Here is a 14,444-nt window from a genome sequence, read left to right as displayed (position 1 = left end):
AATGTCTTCCTACGTTTTCTAGGCCAATTATTTCCTGTATAGATAACTATTACATGTATTAGGTGATTTCTCAGAGCCAGCTTCACAGGTGTGTGTCTCATGCAGTTGCTTGGGGCTCCATGCTTGATTTCATTCCTTGTTGCTGATGGCTCAAAACTCTTTTTAAACAACTGACCTCACATTTTCATTTTGCACTAGAACCTACAAATTATTTACCCTGTTCTACTACCTCAAGCAGATTTCACATCTATATATGTAAACTAGAAACCAATAAGTACCCATGTTGGCTAGAAATAAGCTCCTATTTTCCAGGAAAAATTAGCCCCTTCATTCAGGGGGATAAATCACATTCCAAGGTGTGCAACTAGGTTAGCAGAGTGAGAGCTGTCTTTCAGTACTCATTCCCTTCTTTGACTAGATACTCTTAGACAATGTACAACACTATCCAGAAGCCAGGAGTCTCGTATCTTTCAATAATATTTCCATAAACTAACTTCAGTCTACAGGAAAGGACTGACCTTACTTTGGCAGAGTAGTATAGCATTGTCTCTTGACTTCTTGCATGGGAAGGGAAAACAGGGTTTCGGGTTTTTGTGTGATTTATACCAAATGCTGATAACAGGTTTTAACAGTAGTTTCTACAACATGAGAAAGCATTTCAGGTTCTGAACAAAGATGAATAGAGTAACAATAGTAGGGTTTGCAGCCCATAGCTCTCTCAGAACTGTATACCACATGTCACCACTGAGCAGTTCTAATGCTTCATTACTTCCATTTTCCTTTTTGATCTCTTCTTTACTGCACTACTGAGTATTAGGAGTAGTGCACAAATTAAGGAGGACAAAGATGATTCCCACATGTCCACAGGAACTTTGGATTTGCTAAGAAGACAGGTGCTATGCAAGCATCATGGCATAATCATGATGTACAGCTAACAACTATCTTTTCATGGAATCATAATCTGCATAGGTGGGATTGCTTTCCAACCAAACATACATTCATAATTCAGAGACAATATTCAAGGCTCTGCATTAGGAGTCAAGAGAATGAGGGGAATAATGGTTTGAATCTTGAAGCAGTTTATAATTTAGTGAGAGAAATAAGTCCATAAATAACTTTGAAATAACTATGATTATTAAGCATCACAGGAGAAGTACTAAATAAATGCTATGAGAACTCAGAGATGGACAATTACAACTTATAGAATTTTGAACCTGGCAATGCTGGAGAGGAAAATTTCCAATGGCTTAATTGCTATCTGAGGTTGCTAAGGTCAATAGGGTTAAGAGTTTATTTGTTCACATGTGTTTTATGAAGAAGTAGCAAGTCAGGGGCCACTGGATATAGGAATTAGGGAGGAAGAGATGGGTGAGAGATGGGATTGTGGACATGCTCCAGGGAGGAAAAAATATGGGTAAAGCAAGGAAGGGCAAAGCAAGCCCCACATTCCAGAATCTAAACAATTCTGCTGTGTTACTCAGGTGGAACACAGCACACATGGAAAGATGTCATAGGAGTCTGAATGCCAGATAGATGTACCTATATTTGTTCGTTTTTATATTTAATTTTCAGGATGGAGGAGTGGACCACTGGCAGTTCTTCGCAGATAAAATTTGTTACCAAGTCCATGAACCTGAGGTCTAAAAGCAAAGCTTTATCGGATGCCTTTCTTTCTACATTTTGAAAGACTCTACCCCAAAATCAAGCAAATGAAAATAATCCTGCTTTTACTATGGGCCTGGTAAAAGTAGGGAGTTTCAAAGCTTTTAAATGAGACTCTCTTCTAATTTCTTCATTCATTCTTGGCACAACTGCATGGACATTTGAGGAGTATCTCAAATAAGAAGCGTATTTAAATTTTATTCAGCATGTATCAAATTTTATAGTTTTTTTAATCAACAAAGTAGTGGTTTCCTGCTGTGTTTTCTTGCAAGTGGCCAACTTGCTATAACTGGCTTGACTGTAAGACACAAAGCCTCCTTCCAGTCCCAACTTCCACAGTGGAGAAAAAATAAATAAAAAGCCCAGTGTCAAGAAGGGTTGGATTATCCAAGGGTTTATGATTCACACAGAACATTTTATAAGCAGATAAAGAAGAGAGGAAAAAGAAAAAAAGGGGGCGGGGTAAAAGAAAGGGCTAAGCCGCCAAATGTTCATCCATGAAAATAAACAACTACGAATAACTGAAAATTCCTGGTTTTGACAAGCACCCAGCAGCAGAAGTAGCAGATGCCATAGGATGCCTGTCTACCTCCAGCTCCGCCGAACCAGACAAACGGGAGTGGACCCGTGGGAGGGAGTCGTTCCCTGGAGACAGACTTCTGCCAGCTCTGTGGGGGCAAATGTGGGTTGGCATTATTTATTTATTTTTACCTTTTTATAAAACCATTTTTGAAACTGGGCCTCAAGCTAATCCCAGCCCAGGGGAGTTGGATGGGACCACAACCTCTTTATGATATAGGGTGGAATAATTAAGTAAAAAAGTTAAAATGGCAGGCACTTTGGCTCCTAAAACAAAGTGTTTATACACACATTAGAATTTGACCATGAGGAAGAATGCAGTTGACTCTTAAAATAAGAAAGCAATCAATGCTTTCCTTAAAAAAAAAAAAAAAAAAAAAAAAAAAAAAACACTTAAAAGCATGTGAACTTTTATACTATGGTTCTCAAACACCCATTTAACAGAAAAAAATCCACATGGCTCAGTAGCAAAAGCACTCAAGGGGGGTGTGGTGCAAGGACAGATGAGGTGCCATGTCTGCCATTAGCTAGGTGACCCCTCTGGACAGGTCACCTAATTTTTTGAAACGTGTCAAATGACAAACACGTATAATATGATGATAAATGGGTTAAATCAACATTTCCCAAATAGTGCTTCTTAGAGGTATTACTCAAAGTACGGTGCATGGACCAACCAGCAACACCTCTAACCAAAGAGTTCATTAGAAATACAAATATTGCTGACCTTAGAGTAGACCTCTTGAGTTATTTTTTTTAAATATTTATTTTTTAGTTGTAGTTGGACATAATTTGTTTTATTTATTTATTGTTATGTGGTGCTGAGGACCAAACCCAGGGCCTCGCACATACTAGGTAAGCACTCTACTGCTGAACCACAACCCCAGCCCCTCCTGAGTTATTTTAACTGAATCATCAGTAGTTTTTTGTTTTTGTTTTTGTTTTTTTTAAGGAACCCAGTAGATTTGTATGCATGTTATAGTTTGAGAAAAACTGTGTCTAGCCCAGACATTCCAGAGACAGCTGATCACAGAATCACCTGGTTAACTGAATACAAACAGCTTTCCTGGCCCTTCCTCTAGAGTTTGATCCTAAAGGTCTGGGGTGGAAGTCAGGACTCTGTATTTAACTAGTACCCCAGGGGTGTCCATTTTAATGAATAAATGAGTCACATAAACAAATGATTTTGTTTGTACAGCTTCTCTTTAAAATGAAATCATTTCTGAGGGACACCATCCAGTAAGCTCCCTGGTGTTTTCATAAATTCACAAACGTGATCACGTCAAGACACTCCCGTCAACACATCCTTCAGCTGAATGTGCCAGTTGCCATGGAGGTTTTGCCCACTGCAATTTTCAAATTGTTAAATTCTTAATGGATCATTGGTTAAATGTAGGAAGCATAAGGAGCTCTAATGTTGAGCAAGAATAATTTAATGAGTAATATAAAAATGAGACTAATTTTGAAAAGTCCCCTCAAGATAACTGTCACCAGATTCATAAGCTACCTTCATCTATCAAAATCCTTATTTAGCATATTAAGTTGTCTGTAGAATTTTTTTAAAAAAACACAATTTAATATGAAGAAACATAGTGACAATTATATCCAAGTCAGCTTTTCATTACTGGGAGTAAAAACTACCCACATATACAGTGTGCTATTTTCTGGAAATGCTTATAAATAAATGCTAGAAATCTTCTCTCTTATGCTAATAAAACATAAAAATTACGCTTTTTTAAAGTGGATTTTTTTTCCTGTAAGCAAAGAAAAAAAATTTCAAGTAAGGTCCTGAAGGCAGGTTCCCCCTCCCAACTTTTGATGCCATTACTCTAGTTAAATTTCAATTTACATTTTAATGTACATGGGTCCCCAAGTCAAATGCAATATTTAATGACAAATCATGTCTTGACTTGCATAAATAATTTTAAATAAATTAAAAAACCTCTCACTTGCTACATATGAAGAAGTTAAAAACATTTTGCAAAGGTTATTTGAGAATACATTAAGTTAAAGCACAATATAGGTTTTAATAATATTCTGATAAATATTTTACTTGAAATTTACACCTCTATCATACACATATGTGTATATTATATACAAGAATGGCAAAATGATTTTTTTTTAATCATTGGAGAGATTTGCAAAATCTTGTCATGAAAGTATTTCACAACTCTACAAATGTGGAAAGTGACAGAATAAAAAATGCCTTTTCCATCCTTAGCATTCTTTGATTCTACCATGCCTGGAAGAGTGGAATACCAAGAGCTGATCTGGAATGGATTTTTGTAAATATCCATAATCTGAAGAAAAAGTATGAAGGCACTAAAATTTTCTTTCAATTACAGCAAGGATTCACACAGTTTCAGGTGAGAGATGTTGATTCTATGGAGAATCAGACATGTCATAAAAATAGCCCCAATGAGAATGAGTGCTAGCTCTCTGCTAGGCACAGTTTTAAACACTTTATAATTACCGACACCTTTAACTCTTGCAATGACTATGAAGTAGGCACACATTCATGAATGAAGACACTAAAGACACAGTAGGGTGAAATAAAGTGTGGATCACCACAGAACAAAAAAGCGGCAAAGCTGCCAATGGAAACCAACAGGACTCAAGTCAGCTCCTTGCCATCATGTAAACACCCATGTGAAACCAGAGACCCCAGGAGGGAAGTCACACGTCAGCCAGTTGAAAGTGACATGCAGAACACTGGATTGGTAAGGACAAATTAAGAGTATATACAAAGTCAGAGGAAAAAGAGGTAGGTTGAACCATTCTCTGCCAATCTTTGTAAGCAAAAATAAAGTTTTCCCCTGAGAAAACTCCTGGCAGTTTTTAGCAAACTGTGGCAATCAAGAACTAAGGGAGCAAGTACAAAGGAAGAAGAGACCGGAGGCAGACCAACCAGGCTATTTATAGTAGTTCAAAGAATAGGTGACAGGTCACGTGGGCTTCAGAGAAGCGAAATAATAAAAAAAAAAAAAAAAAAAAAAAGGAAAGAAGAATTAAAGCTAAGAATAAAGAAACTGAGGAAGCCTATGTTGAAACCCCTCTGTTTGGAGAGAGCCCCGTGAGTATCTGCTTTGGCCTGATTAAAACTGAATGCCTTGGCTGTCCTGACTGAGACCATGTTGGGGAAGCCCAGACCTGGACTTGTTATGGGAAAGTAAATGCAAACATATGCCTTCTCTCAGCTGACCTGTTACTTTAAAGCCATAAAATATTGGTTGGCCAAAGTCAAGTAACTAAATAACTATAGGAAAAGTATTCCCCATGGTTCTCACTTAGAAAGCAGATTAGGAGGTGGGTGACCTCTCTTCCTTTTATAAGCAAAAATAAAGTTTTCCCCTGAGAAAATAAAATTTAAAAAAAAAATAAAGTTTTCCTCTGTGGCCCAGGCAACATCCAGGAAAGACCTGCTAAATTGCCAGCACAATGAAAGTGATGCCTATTTTTAAGAGGAAGCTTTCATTTCCCAGGACATGTAAATGTCTCTGCAAATAACAATCCACTCCTCTTCTTAATCTCTAAACCATCAACATCTGTTATGAAGAATTCCTTGAGTTCTCAGATAAATCCCTCTTGTCCTGTATTCTTTATAGTACTCTCAAAAGACAAGATGGCATTTGAATAAAACAACAATCATCTCTGTCCGCCACCGCCCAGTTTCTTTCTGAAAGGGCTTTTCTATTACTGGGCAAACAGTGTTGGTTTATGGGGACCCAAAGAGGTGGGATAATGGGACTGGGTGGGTTGAAGACATCTTAAAGAAGGAGAAAAGAAGATTGCATATTTATAAATCTTTTTTTTTTAGATTATAAAAACACTGATGCTGAAATATGACAAAGAAATCTTGGACTCCCCTGGAAAGCATTTTTCTTTCTTTCTTATGTATTATTTTTCAAGTGTGCATTTTTCTTTCTTTCTTTGCTTTTTTTTAGACCTACTTGGGTCAAATAAATGCAGTTTCAAGACCCATTTCCATGTTTTAAGATTCAGAGAGAAGAGATTTAACAGTAGGCTATAAAAATCCCTTAATGTCTTTAATGTCTTGTCTTTGCAGATTTGCTGGAAAGCACAGTAAACAGTCATTGCTCAACTTTTCCCCTCAATGCCCTCTGAACTCTGTCATTGATGGCAAGCAGCAGAATCCATTTGTGTGGGTTTCTCTCAGGAAGAGTTTTTCCTGGCATTGTTGAGACACCTGCATTCTGACGATTGAGGTAGAAGGTCTTAGACAAACTGATTTGCTGATTGTCCTCTGGAGGAAATAATCAAACATTTAAAATACAAATTTAAAACAGTAAATTTAGAAGAGATAAAGAGAGTTCCAATGGGTTCTTGTGTCCTCTCATTTATATTCTGTAGAAGCATGTAATATCTCCAAAGTCCCCTGAGCTCTATTTAACTCCTGTCCATGTTCCTACAGGACAAGGTCAAACAGAATATACTTACAGGCTATGCGCACAGAGGCCTTCCTGCTCTTGGAGGTACCCAGGTGGCTCCATGCCACACACTGGCACCAGTAGTCCTCTGGCCCGTGGAAGTCCTCCACCTGCTGCCTGGTGACATTGATGAACACCTCCCGGACCTTCAATCCTGATGGGGGAGAGAGAGAGACTATCAGCTGAGGCTACTGTGTTTCTCAAATGGAAAGTTAAGGTTAGCCAAACCTTTCCTTTTTAATTAAACAATTCTGTTTTTAATCAAGGCAAGGTTTTAATTACTTTGACAATAATATATTACTGCTAATTAAATTCCACCAGCTGAGTAGGCTGTAAGCACAAGTGTAAAGTATTATCAATATGGCTCCAGTATAATGCAGTAGTTTTCATAGTACCTTGACTTAGTGCTTTGTCTTTGTCTTTCATGGTATAAAATCTACCATGAAGAACAGAGCACCAAAGTTAATTGCTAGAATTATAGAATCTAAAGAGGTCGCAACATACCAATCGCAGACACCACAGTTTCAGGTTCCTCTAAACACCATGCCCCAGGGTTTGACAGTTGGGTGTGCTACTGTAACAGTGTGGCTTTAGAAGAAAGAGAATAAAAACATGTGCAGGATGAGGTGAACGGGAAGGGAGTTAGTTCAAGGAAGGGCCAGAACACTGGCTTCAGAAGCTCAGGACAACTGAACCAATGGGATCCAAAGAAAGGTTAGGCAGAAACGCAAACCAGAAAAGGTGAAGTATGTCTTATATCACTGAAAGGAGAACCCAGGAAATCCCTCATCTCCATGATATGAAGGGGCCTATCTATGGCTACATCTACAAACTGGGAAGAGCTATTAAGACCTTCACCTTTTAATGGGATTTTTATGATTTTGCTTTCTAATTCAAATAGTTAGAAAATTTGCTTGGTATATTTCTAACTGGGAAGTGAAGCATCTTCCATAACTTTGACTAAGGACTATCAGCCTTCCTTTCTTTGGGAAGAATGGTCACCTTCATTGATCACCAAGGATGAAAGAGGACATTCCTCTTCATCACCAACAAGGTAGCTTACTTTACAGTGAATGTGTCCTTTCTGTCCAGAAGAGACTCACTGTTCCTGTGCCTGGCTCTAGGATGGGCAGCATGGGAGAAGAGCAGCCAGGCTTACTGCACTCTGTGTATGTGCCCAGTGTCCTGCTCAGTTGAAACCTTTTCACTTACATTTCCATAACACAGAGCCAGTGAATGCTACTGTGGACCTATGCAGCAGATGAGAGCAATATGACTTAGGCTGAGTCCTCTGTCCACACTCATGGCTTGTAACTGGAGGACCTGGTGTTTAACCCTGCTTCTGCCTTCCACTGGACTGGCCCTATGTTCAGGTGGCTCTTCACAATTCAATGCTATATCTATATTTTAAATACTTCTTCTTAATTATGGAAATAAGACTAACACATGAAATATTTAAAGAAAAATCAACCCACTAATTTCCAAGTTTTCCATTCTGTGACTATGTCCATGAAATTGACATAGGTGTTTTAATTTATATATCATATATATTTGGAATTTTAATTTTAATTTATATATCATATATATTTTCATATGGATGAAAATGCATTTTTCAAATGTTTTACTCATTTACCTATTAGTTTTCTTAAGCAAATAGACCTTTAAAAACATGAATTGTTTCAAACATACTAATTGTGAACATAAGTGGCATATGCATTGCTCAATTTAAGTTTTTATAGGTGTTCCACATGGCATTTGTTCCATCTGGCATTATGGAACAGAATGGCTTAAGAAGGTTAAGTAGCTATGATGGTTTGGATCTGAAATGTTACCCAAAGGCTCATGTGTTGAAGGCGTGGTCCCCAGTGCAGCAAAGTTGGGAATGGAGCTCTTGGAAAATGATTGGATTATGAGGGCCCTAACCTCATCAAAGGAGTAAGCCACTGATGTGTTAATGATTTGATGACATAATTAGGAGGTAGTGGAAACTGTAAAAGGTGGGACTGAGTTGAGGAAGTAGGTCACAGGAGAGAAGTGGGGGGTAGCAAGGGAGGTGTGCTCTGGAAGAATATCTTGTCCGTGAGCCCCCCCCGCCCCCCCCCCCCGCCTCTGTTTCCTGGCTGGCATAAGCTGAGCAGCTTTCCTGGGACATACCCTTGCACTCTGATGTTCAGTATCACCTCAGGACCAATGCAGTCAGTCAACCATGGACTGAAAACTCTGGAACTGTGAGCCAAAATAAAGCTTGCCTTCTCTAAGGTGTTTATCTCAGCTGTTTTGAAGTAGTGACAAAACGCTGTCAAACATATCGCCTATACTTTCTCTTTAAGTGTCACAAAGAATACAGGGGCCAGAAGCATCAATATGATCAAAATTAGCCAAGGACTCCCAGTGGAAGAGGTGGAACATGATCTTGTCTTGGGTATTAAAGAACAAGAATGGATTAGTCAGGCCGGGGGGGAAACAGCCTTTCCATCCAACCAATAATATGCTATTCATAGTGTGTGATTAGAGACAGTTATGGCCTCGTAAATCACCCTGTGCAATTTGAGGTAAACTTTCTATATTTGTAGGAGGTACCCACACACAGAAACTCATCCTGATGGCCACTTGATAATTCTCATTTTCCCTCTTTGAAATGGAAAGTGCACAAGTACTGCACTTTCCTCGTCAGGGATATGACAGTTTTGAAGGCCATTTCCTCCACTGAAAAGGAGGAAAGAACCTTTGGAGGTGATGTTGTTATTGTTGTTGCTGCTGCTTTTTTATTTCCTTGCACTCAAAGAGCTGGGGGTGTAGCTCAGTATTCAAATGCTTGCCTAGCATGCACAAAGCCATGGGCTCAGTATCTAGCACTTAAAAAAAAAAAAGAAAAAAGAAAGTGGAGGGCAAGGACACTTGGCCACATCTGCAGGACAGGGAGACCTTTGAGACAGAATATATCAACACTTTGGGAAGCAGGGTCTACCCAAAGAAGTGTGCTATAATCTTGAAAGGACAGAAATGTGCTCAAACTAATGAAGAACCCTCCTTTTTTTTTTTCATTTTCCATCTTATATTTAAGCTACCAATTTCCTCTAAGCTGGAAATGAAAACAAATATACCACCTCAACATGGCTCAGAGAGTTCCCTACGGGATCAGAAAACAAAATGAATAAAACAACTGCTCTCAAGCTTGGTATATATTTTGCTATAAGTAGCATCAAGACGGTAGGCTGCAAGCAACATGACCATCCTATAAAAAGTATATCATCTGTCTGAATTAGGCCTTCTTCTAACATGAGGTCTTTAGTTTTGTCACTGTCCCTTTTAGAACACTTGGAAAATTATGAATATTTTGTATCATAGTTTTCATTAACATAACACAAGAACTATTAGAATAAGTTGACATTTTTTTTTGAAAACGGTACATTCATTCTTCAATTCTCATTTCCCTTATTACAAACACTCACACAAACACTTACATATGTATATGAGTGTATATGTACATACACATAGGTAGGTTTGGATATGTCCATAACCACACAAGAGAAACAGCTAAGAAAACCGCCTCTATTTAAAGAAAGCACTCCCCCGTCCTCTCCCCCACTCCACTGAAGTTTATCCTCCCTTGCTGCAAGCAGAGACAGTCATCTACTTCTCCACCTCCATAGATGGCAGCTAACTTGTTCTAGGAAATGCTCTAGCGGCACAAAAATTCCAAGCAAATAAAAGATGGCATCTCATAAATAAGAGTTGCATTGTACCCGATAACTTGCATAACTTTAATAAGCATGGAAAAGTCCAACCCTTTAAATTATTGTGCAAATTATACCCATCAGCTTTTGTTATGGAGTAGAGTCTTACAGAATATAAAAATATGACTATGGTACTGATATGCTAATAAGCTTTCTACGCTGTTGGATGGTTTAGTTGTAGATAGACTAATGTTGGCAGCCGATGAATAATTGCTCTGCATGTACTAAACATAACAGAGCAGCACAGAACTTCATCATTTGTCAGCTTTATTTGTTTAAATGAGAAAAATGCTGACAGCAGTTATTACTGTAATCCCCTTATTTATCAGATAGAAAACACTAGTTACTCTTAGCAGGTCTAATCCTGTTGGGAGACTCAAAGTTAGAGAATTTTCCAACTAATTGAAGGTAGATGGGTCACTGTTCAAAAGAGAGAAATGCAAAAGTCAGGAGAAAAGAAATGGAGAGGGAAGAAAATTAAAATATTTTTTTTTCCTGGTTAACATTTAATAAAAGGGCCACATCGTCTCCGTGTAAAATCTGAACTCGTTCTGTCGCTAATAAAAAATTCTGGAATTGTATTTAACATTCAGTACCATGCCCACCCCAGCCTGGTGTCTACTAACAGCTGTCCCCACACCTCTTATCTACAGCTCATTATCACACTTCCACAAAGCCCATCAGTAACATCCTACGGTGGTTATTGTTGCCAACCAGTTCTCAGATCCACCTGGCGATGGGCACTTCGGGAGGGATTTGACACGGTTCTCAGATGTTTACCTCCCCTCACAGCTTTATGTTCTTCAACCATTTGGAGGTTTTCTGTAGTAGGATGCTCGGCTTACTAAACTGAATAAATACATTCGAGAAGGAAGGGAGAGTTCCTTTCTCCTCTCAGAGGTTTTTCATACCTCAAGCCACTGGAAACACCAGGAGACTGGCAATGTAGGTTTTAGTTGAATTGTTTTATCACCTCCGTCTCTGTGCCTGCTTTCCTGGGCGTTTTTAGCTCAGTGTTTCACGTGCTCTGTGCCTCACTTTCTGCATTGTAATGTTTCATAACTGGAAACTTAACCAAAAGAATAGTTATCCAATTTTTTGTGGACCAAGCTCCAAAAAATCATTTCTGTGCTGTATCATCAGTAACACAGGGACTTGCTCAGTTCTTGAGGAAAAGAGAAAAATCAAACTCCCTGTGAAAAAACATCAGACTGTAGTGTTTAAGAGGCTTTACTTCTGGACTATGGATCCTTAGTATCTCAGCCCCTCTGCTGCCCAGATTTGGCTGAGGTGGTCTCTCCTTGTACTGCTTCCTGAGTGAACAGAAAACAGCTCATTTGGCTGGAAGAAGTTGAGTCCACCATTCATATAAGGCAATGTTTTCCACTTATCTCTTAGGAGTCCAGGAATAGAGCCCAGAAAACATGCTTGAACAATGAGAAGCTTCTCCATATTTTGAATAATCACATATTGTCATTATAATATTTGTATGACCCTTTACTTTGATTAATACTGCCATGTACCTTAGCTTATTTCATCCTAAAACGTGTGTTACTATTATTTATGGTTTTATGATTGTAATTTTGCTCCAGTTCCCATTACATAAGATAGCGTCAGAGGTGTTACAAATTTTGTGACACATATTTGTTTGGAAAAAAAAAATATGTATTGAATGCCTCATTTGTGCCTACTCCTGTGCTAAGTGGTGAAGATTCCTGACCTCAAGGAGCATCTAGACTAAATGAGAAGACACTTCAACACTCCCCAACCAATGTGGAACAACACTGCAGAAAGCACAGAGAGGCCACAGGATCACACCCAGGCAGCTCCTAAGCTCTCTGTGGGTAAGAAAAAGCTTCTTGGTTGGGTTCCATTCTGCCTAAGATTTGGGGGCTCTGAAGTCATCAATATGTAGCTTGGTATCTAGGGCAAGTCTCTGGGGGCTCTCGATCCTGGTAAGGACACATGAGTATCACAAATACCTGAAACTTCAAAACTCTGGAAAGAATTATCATGGAAGTGCACCTCCCTATCTTGAGGGAGTTTAGATGTCTTCGGGCCAACACGCTACTGAAAATAGTAAATTAAATATAGATAATTAAAAGGTAGAACTATATTTCATTTTTCTGGCAGATGATTAATTAGGGCTAAATGTCTTTTGCTTCTTCATCCTAGCAACAAGATTAAAATGTATTCTGACAAAAAAAAGTCATCCTTTGAATGTGCATGTGCACTATGCTTAATGAATACTCTTTAGTTTCCCCAGGATAATAAGCACTTCACGTAGTCTTCAGAAGCACCACAAGTTCAGACTTAAGTACAGAAACGAAGAATACACCCAAGCGTTCTCTTTTCTTCCACACCAGAGATTAGAATTAATCAGCTCAGAGATGTTTGGCAGAGGGAAGGAAATTAGCTGGATATTGTTGTCTGATGACAGCAAGAAGCAGAACTTCAGAGGGAAAAGTGGACATGGGAGTAGCATTTAGAGGACAGCATCCAGGGAGTCACTCACTTCTGTGTCAGAGGACAACATGGGAGACATGGTCATAATGGTCACACTTTCCAACCCTGTGGCCTAGACAGTGGCTTTGCATTCCTGTAGTCACTGAAATCACCTTCTTCTAGGCAGGTCATGGCCTGAGGTCAGTGCAGGTACCATACAGTGTGGGTTACGCACAGATACCATGGGCTTCGGGAACGGCATCGAGACTGAATGCACACTGAATGGACAAATCATAGACAACAATAAAGCGAAGGCCAGTTCGCTGTTAATAATGTTGGCCTTCTTTATCTTTTTGGAATTGTGAAAGTGTACAATGATGAAAGATTTGTCTTCTGAATCATCATCAACAGCCACTTGCCTCGTTCCAAAAACAAAATAGCAGACTTATCATTTTGAAGGCTCACCTTGAATGGGTATTACGTAAACATAATAGTGAGGACAGATACATTTTACACGTGGAGAAACTGAGGTAAAAGGAAGTTAAGTGATATACTTATAAAAAAATGCCTAAGTAGAGAGCTATATTTCATGTCACCGTCTAACACTAATACCCAGGATCGGAAGCACTAGGCAATCTTCAGGGTTTTTGTTTCGTTTTGTTTCACAGCTTCATAATTCCTACTTCAGACACCTAAACATACACCGGGTGTTGTAGGAACAGAAAAGAACACAAGAAAATCCAAAAACATTACTCAAGAATTTAGGATTTGGAACAAATCTCTGTTCAATATTGGGAATTGTTATAAAACTGACGAGCTGCTTCCAGTCACAGCTAAGATGGAATGAGAGTAAGTGGTCTCCAGATTTTTTTGATGTTGTTGTAAGAAAGGTTAAATTAGACCCGAGAGACATGGCTTTCATACTCTGCCACAGGATATGGAGGGATTCATAATATTTAGCTGCAAACCTTTTAAGAATTTGTCAGTCTTCTCTGAGAGGCAGAGTGATGAACAAGATGAAACTCAGGGTGGAGAGAGAGGAAGTTTCTAAAAAAGTGAGTTTTAAACCCACAAACTGTCAGTGGAACACTTGAGAGATTGATTCTCTCTATGTTCTATGGTCTAAAATATATGCTTCCCAAATGTGCCTTGGTGATTTGTGAATCACTGAAGGCAACTTCAAATTAATGGTTTTCTGGAAGATACTATATTCAAATCCTCATCACCAGCACAGCAAAGTTCTGAGATGCTAACTTTAAAGATTTAATACATTTTTATTTCCATTCTTTTCTCTTTTCTCAACACAATCCATTAACCTTTTATCCCCAGAGAGAGGATCCAGTTGTTTAAAAAGGAAATCACACACAATAGAGTCCCTGAAACGATATTTTTTGAAAAGAAAAAAAAATTAGTTTACCAGAGTTGAGACTTTTCCCATAACGGGTTGAAATACACATTATTTCACTCATTAGAGTTGGATACCTCTGAGATAAAATAAGATAAAAGCATGAAGCATTGTTAAGGGAACTCTCATTTTTATTGAACAATAAAGAACTGGTTTCGCTTATTGATAACT

At 38.6% G+C, this 14,444-nt stretch overlaps 1 protein-coding gene across 10 annotated transcripts in view; it reads right to left on the bottom strand.

The window, feature by feature from the left end:
• Positions 1-14,444, bottom strand: part of Unc5d (unc-5 netrin receptor D) — a 505,260-nt gene that overhangs the window by 207,739 nt on the left and 283,077 nt on the right. For all 10 annotated transcript variants that reach the window (XM_077792634.1, XM_077792633.1, XM_077792636.1 and 7 more), the window contains exon 3: positions 6,697-6,840. In XM_077792634.1, the coding sequence (XP_077648760.1) occupies positions 6,697-6,840 (144 nt within the window). The remainder of the gene's footprint in view (positions 1-6,696; positions 6,841-14,444) is intronic.

Source organism: Urocitellus parryii, chromosome 14 (genome assembly GCF_045843805.1).
Source record: "Urocitellus parryii isolate mUroPar1 chromosome 14, mUroPar1.hap1, whole genome shotgun sequence".
NCBI classification, from domain to species: Eukaryota; Metazoa; Chordata; class Mammalia; order Rodentia; family Sciuridae; genus Urocitellus; species Urocitellus parryii.
Note: the sequence above shows the minus strand (reverse complement) of the source record. Positions and strands in the feature narration are given on the sequence as shown.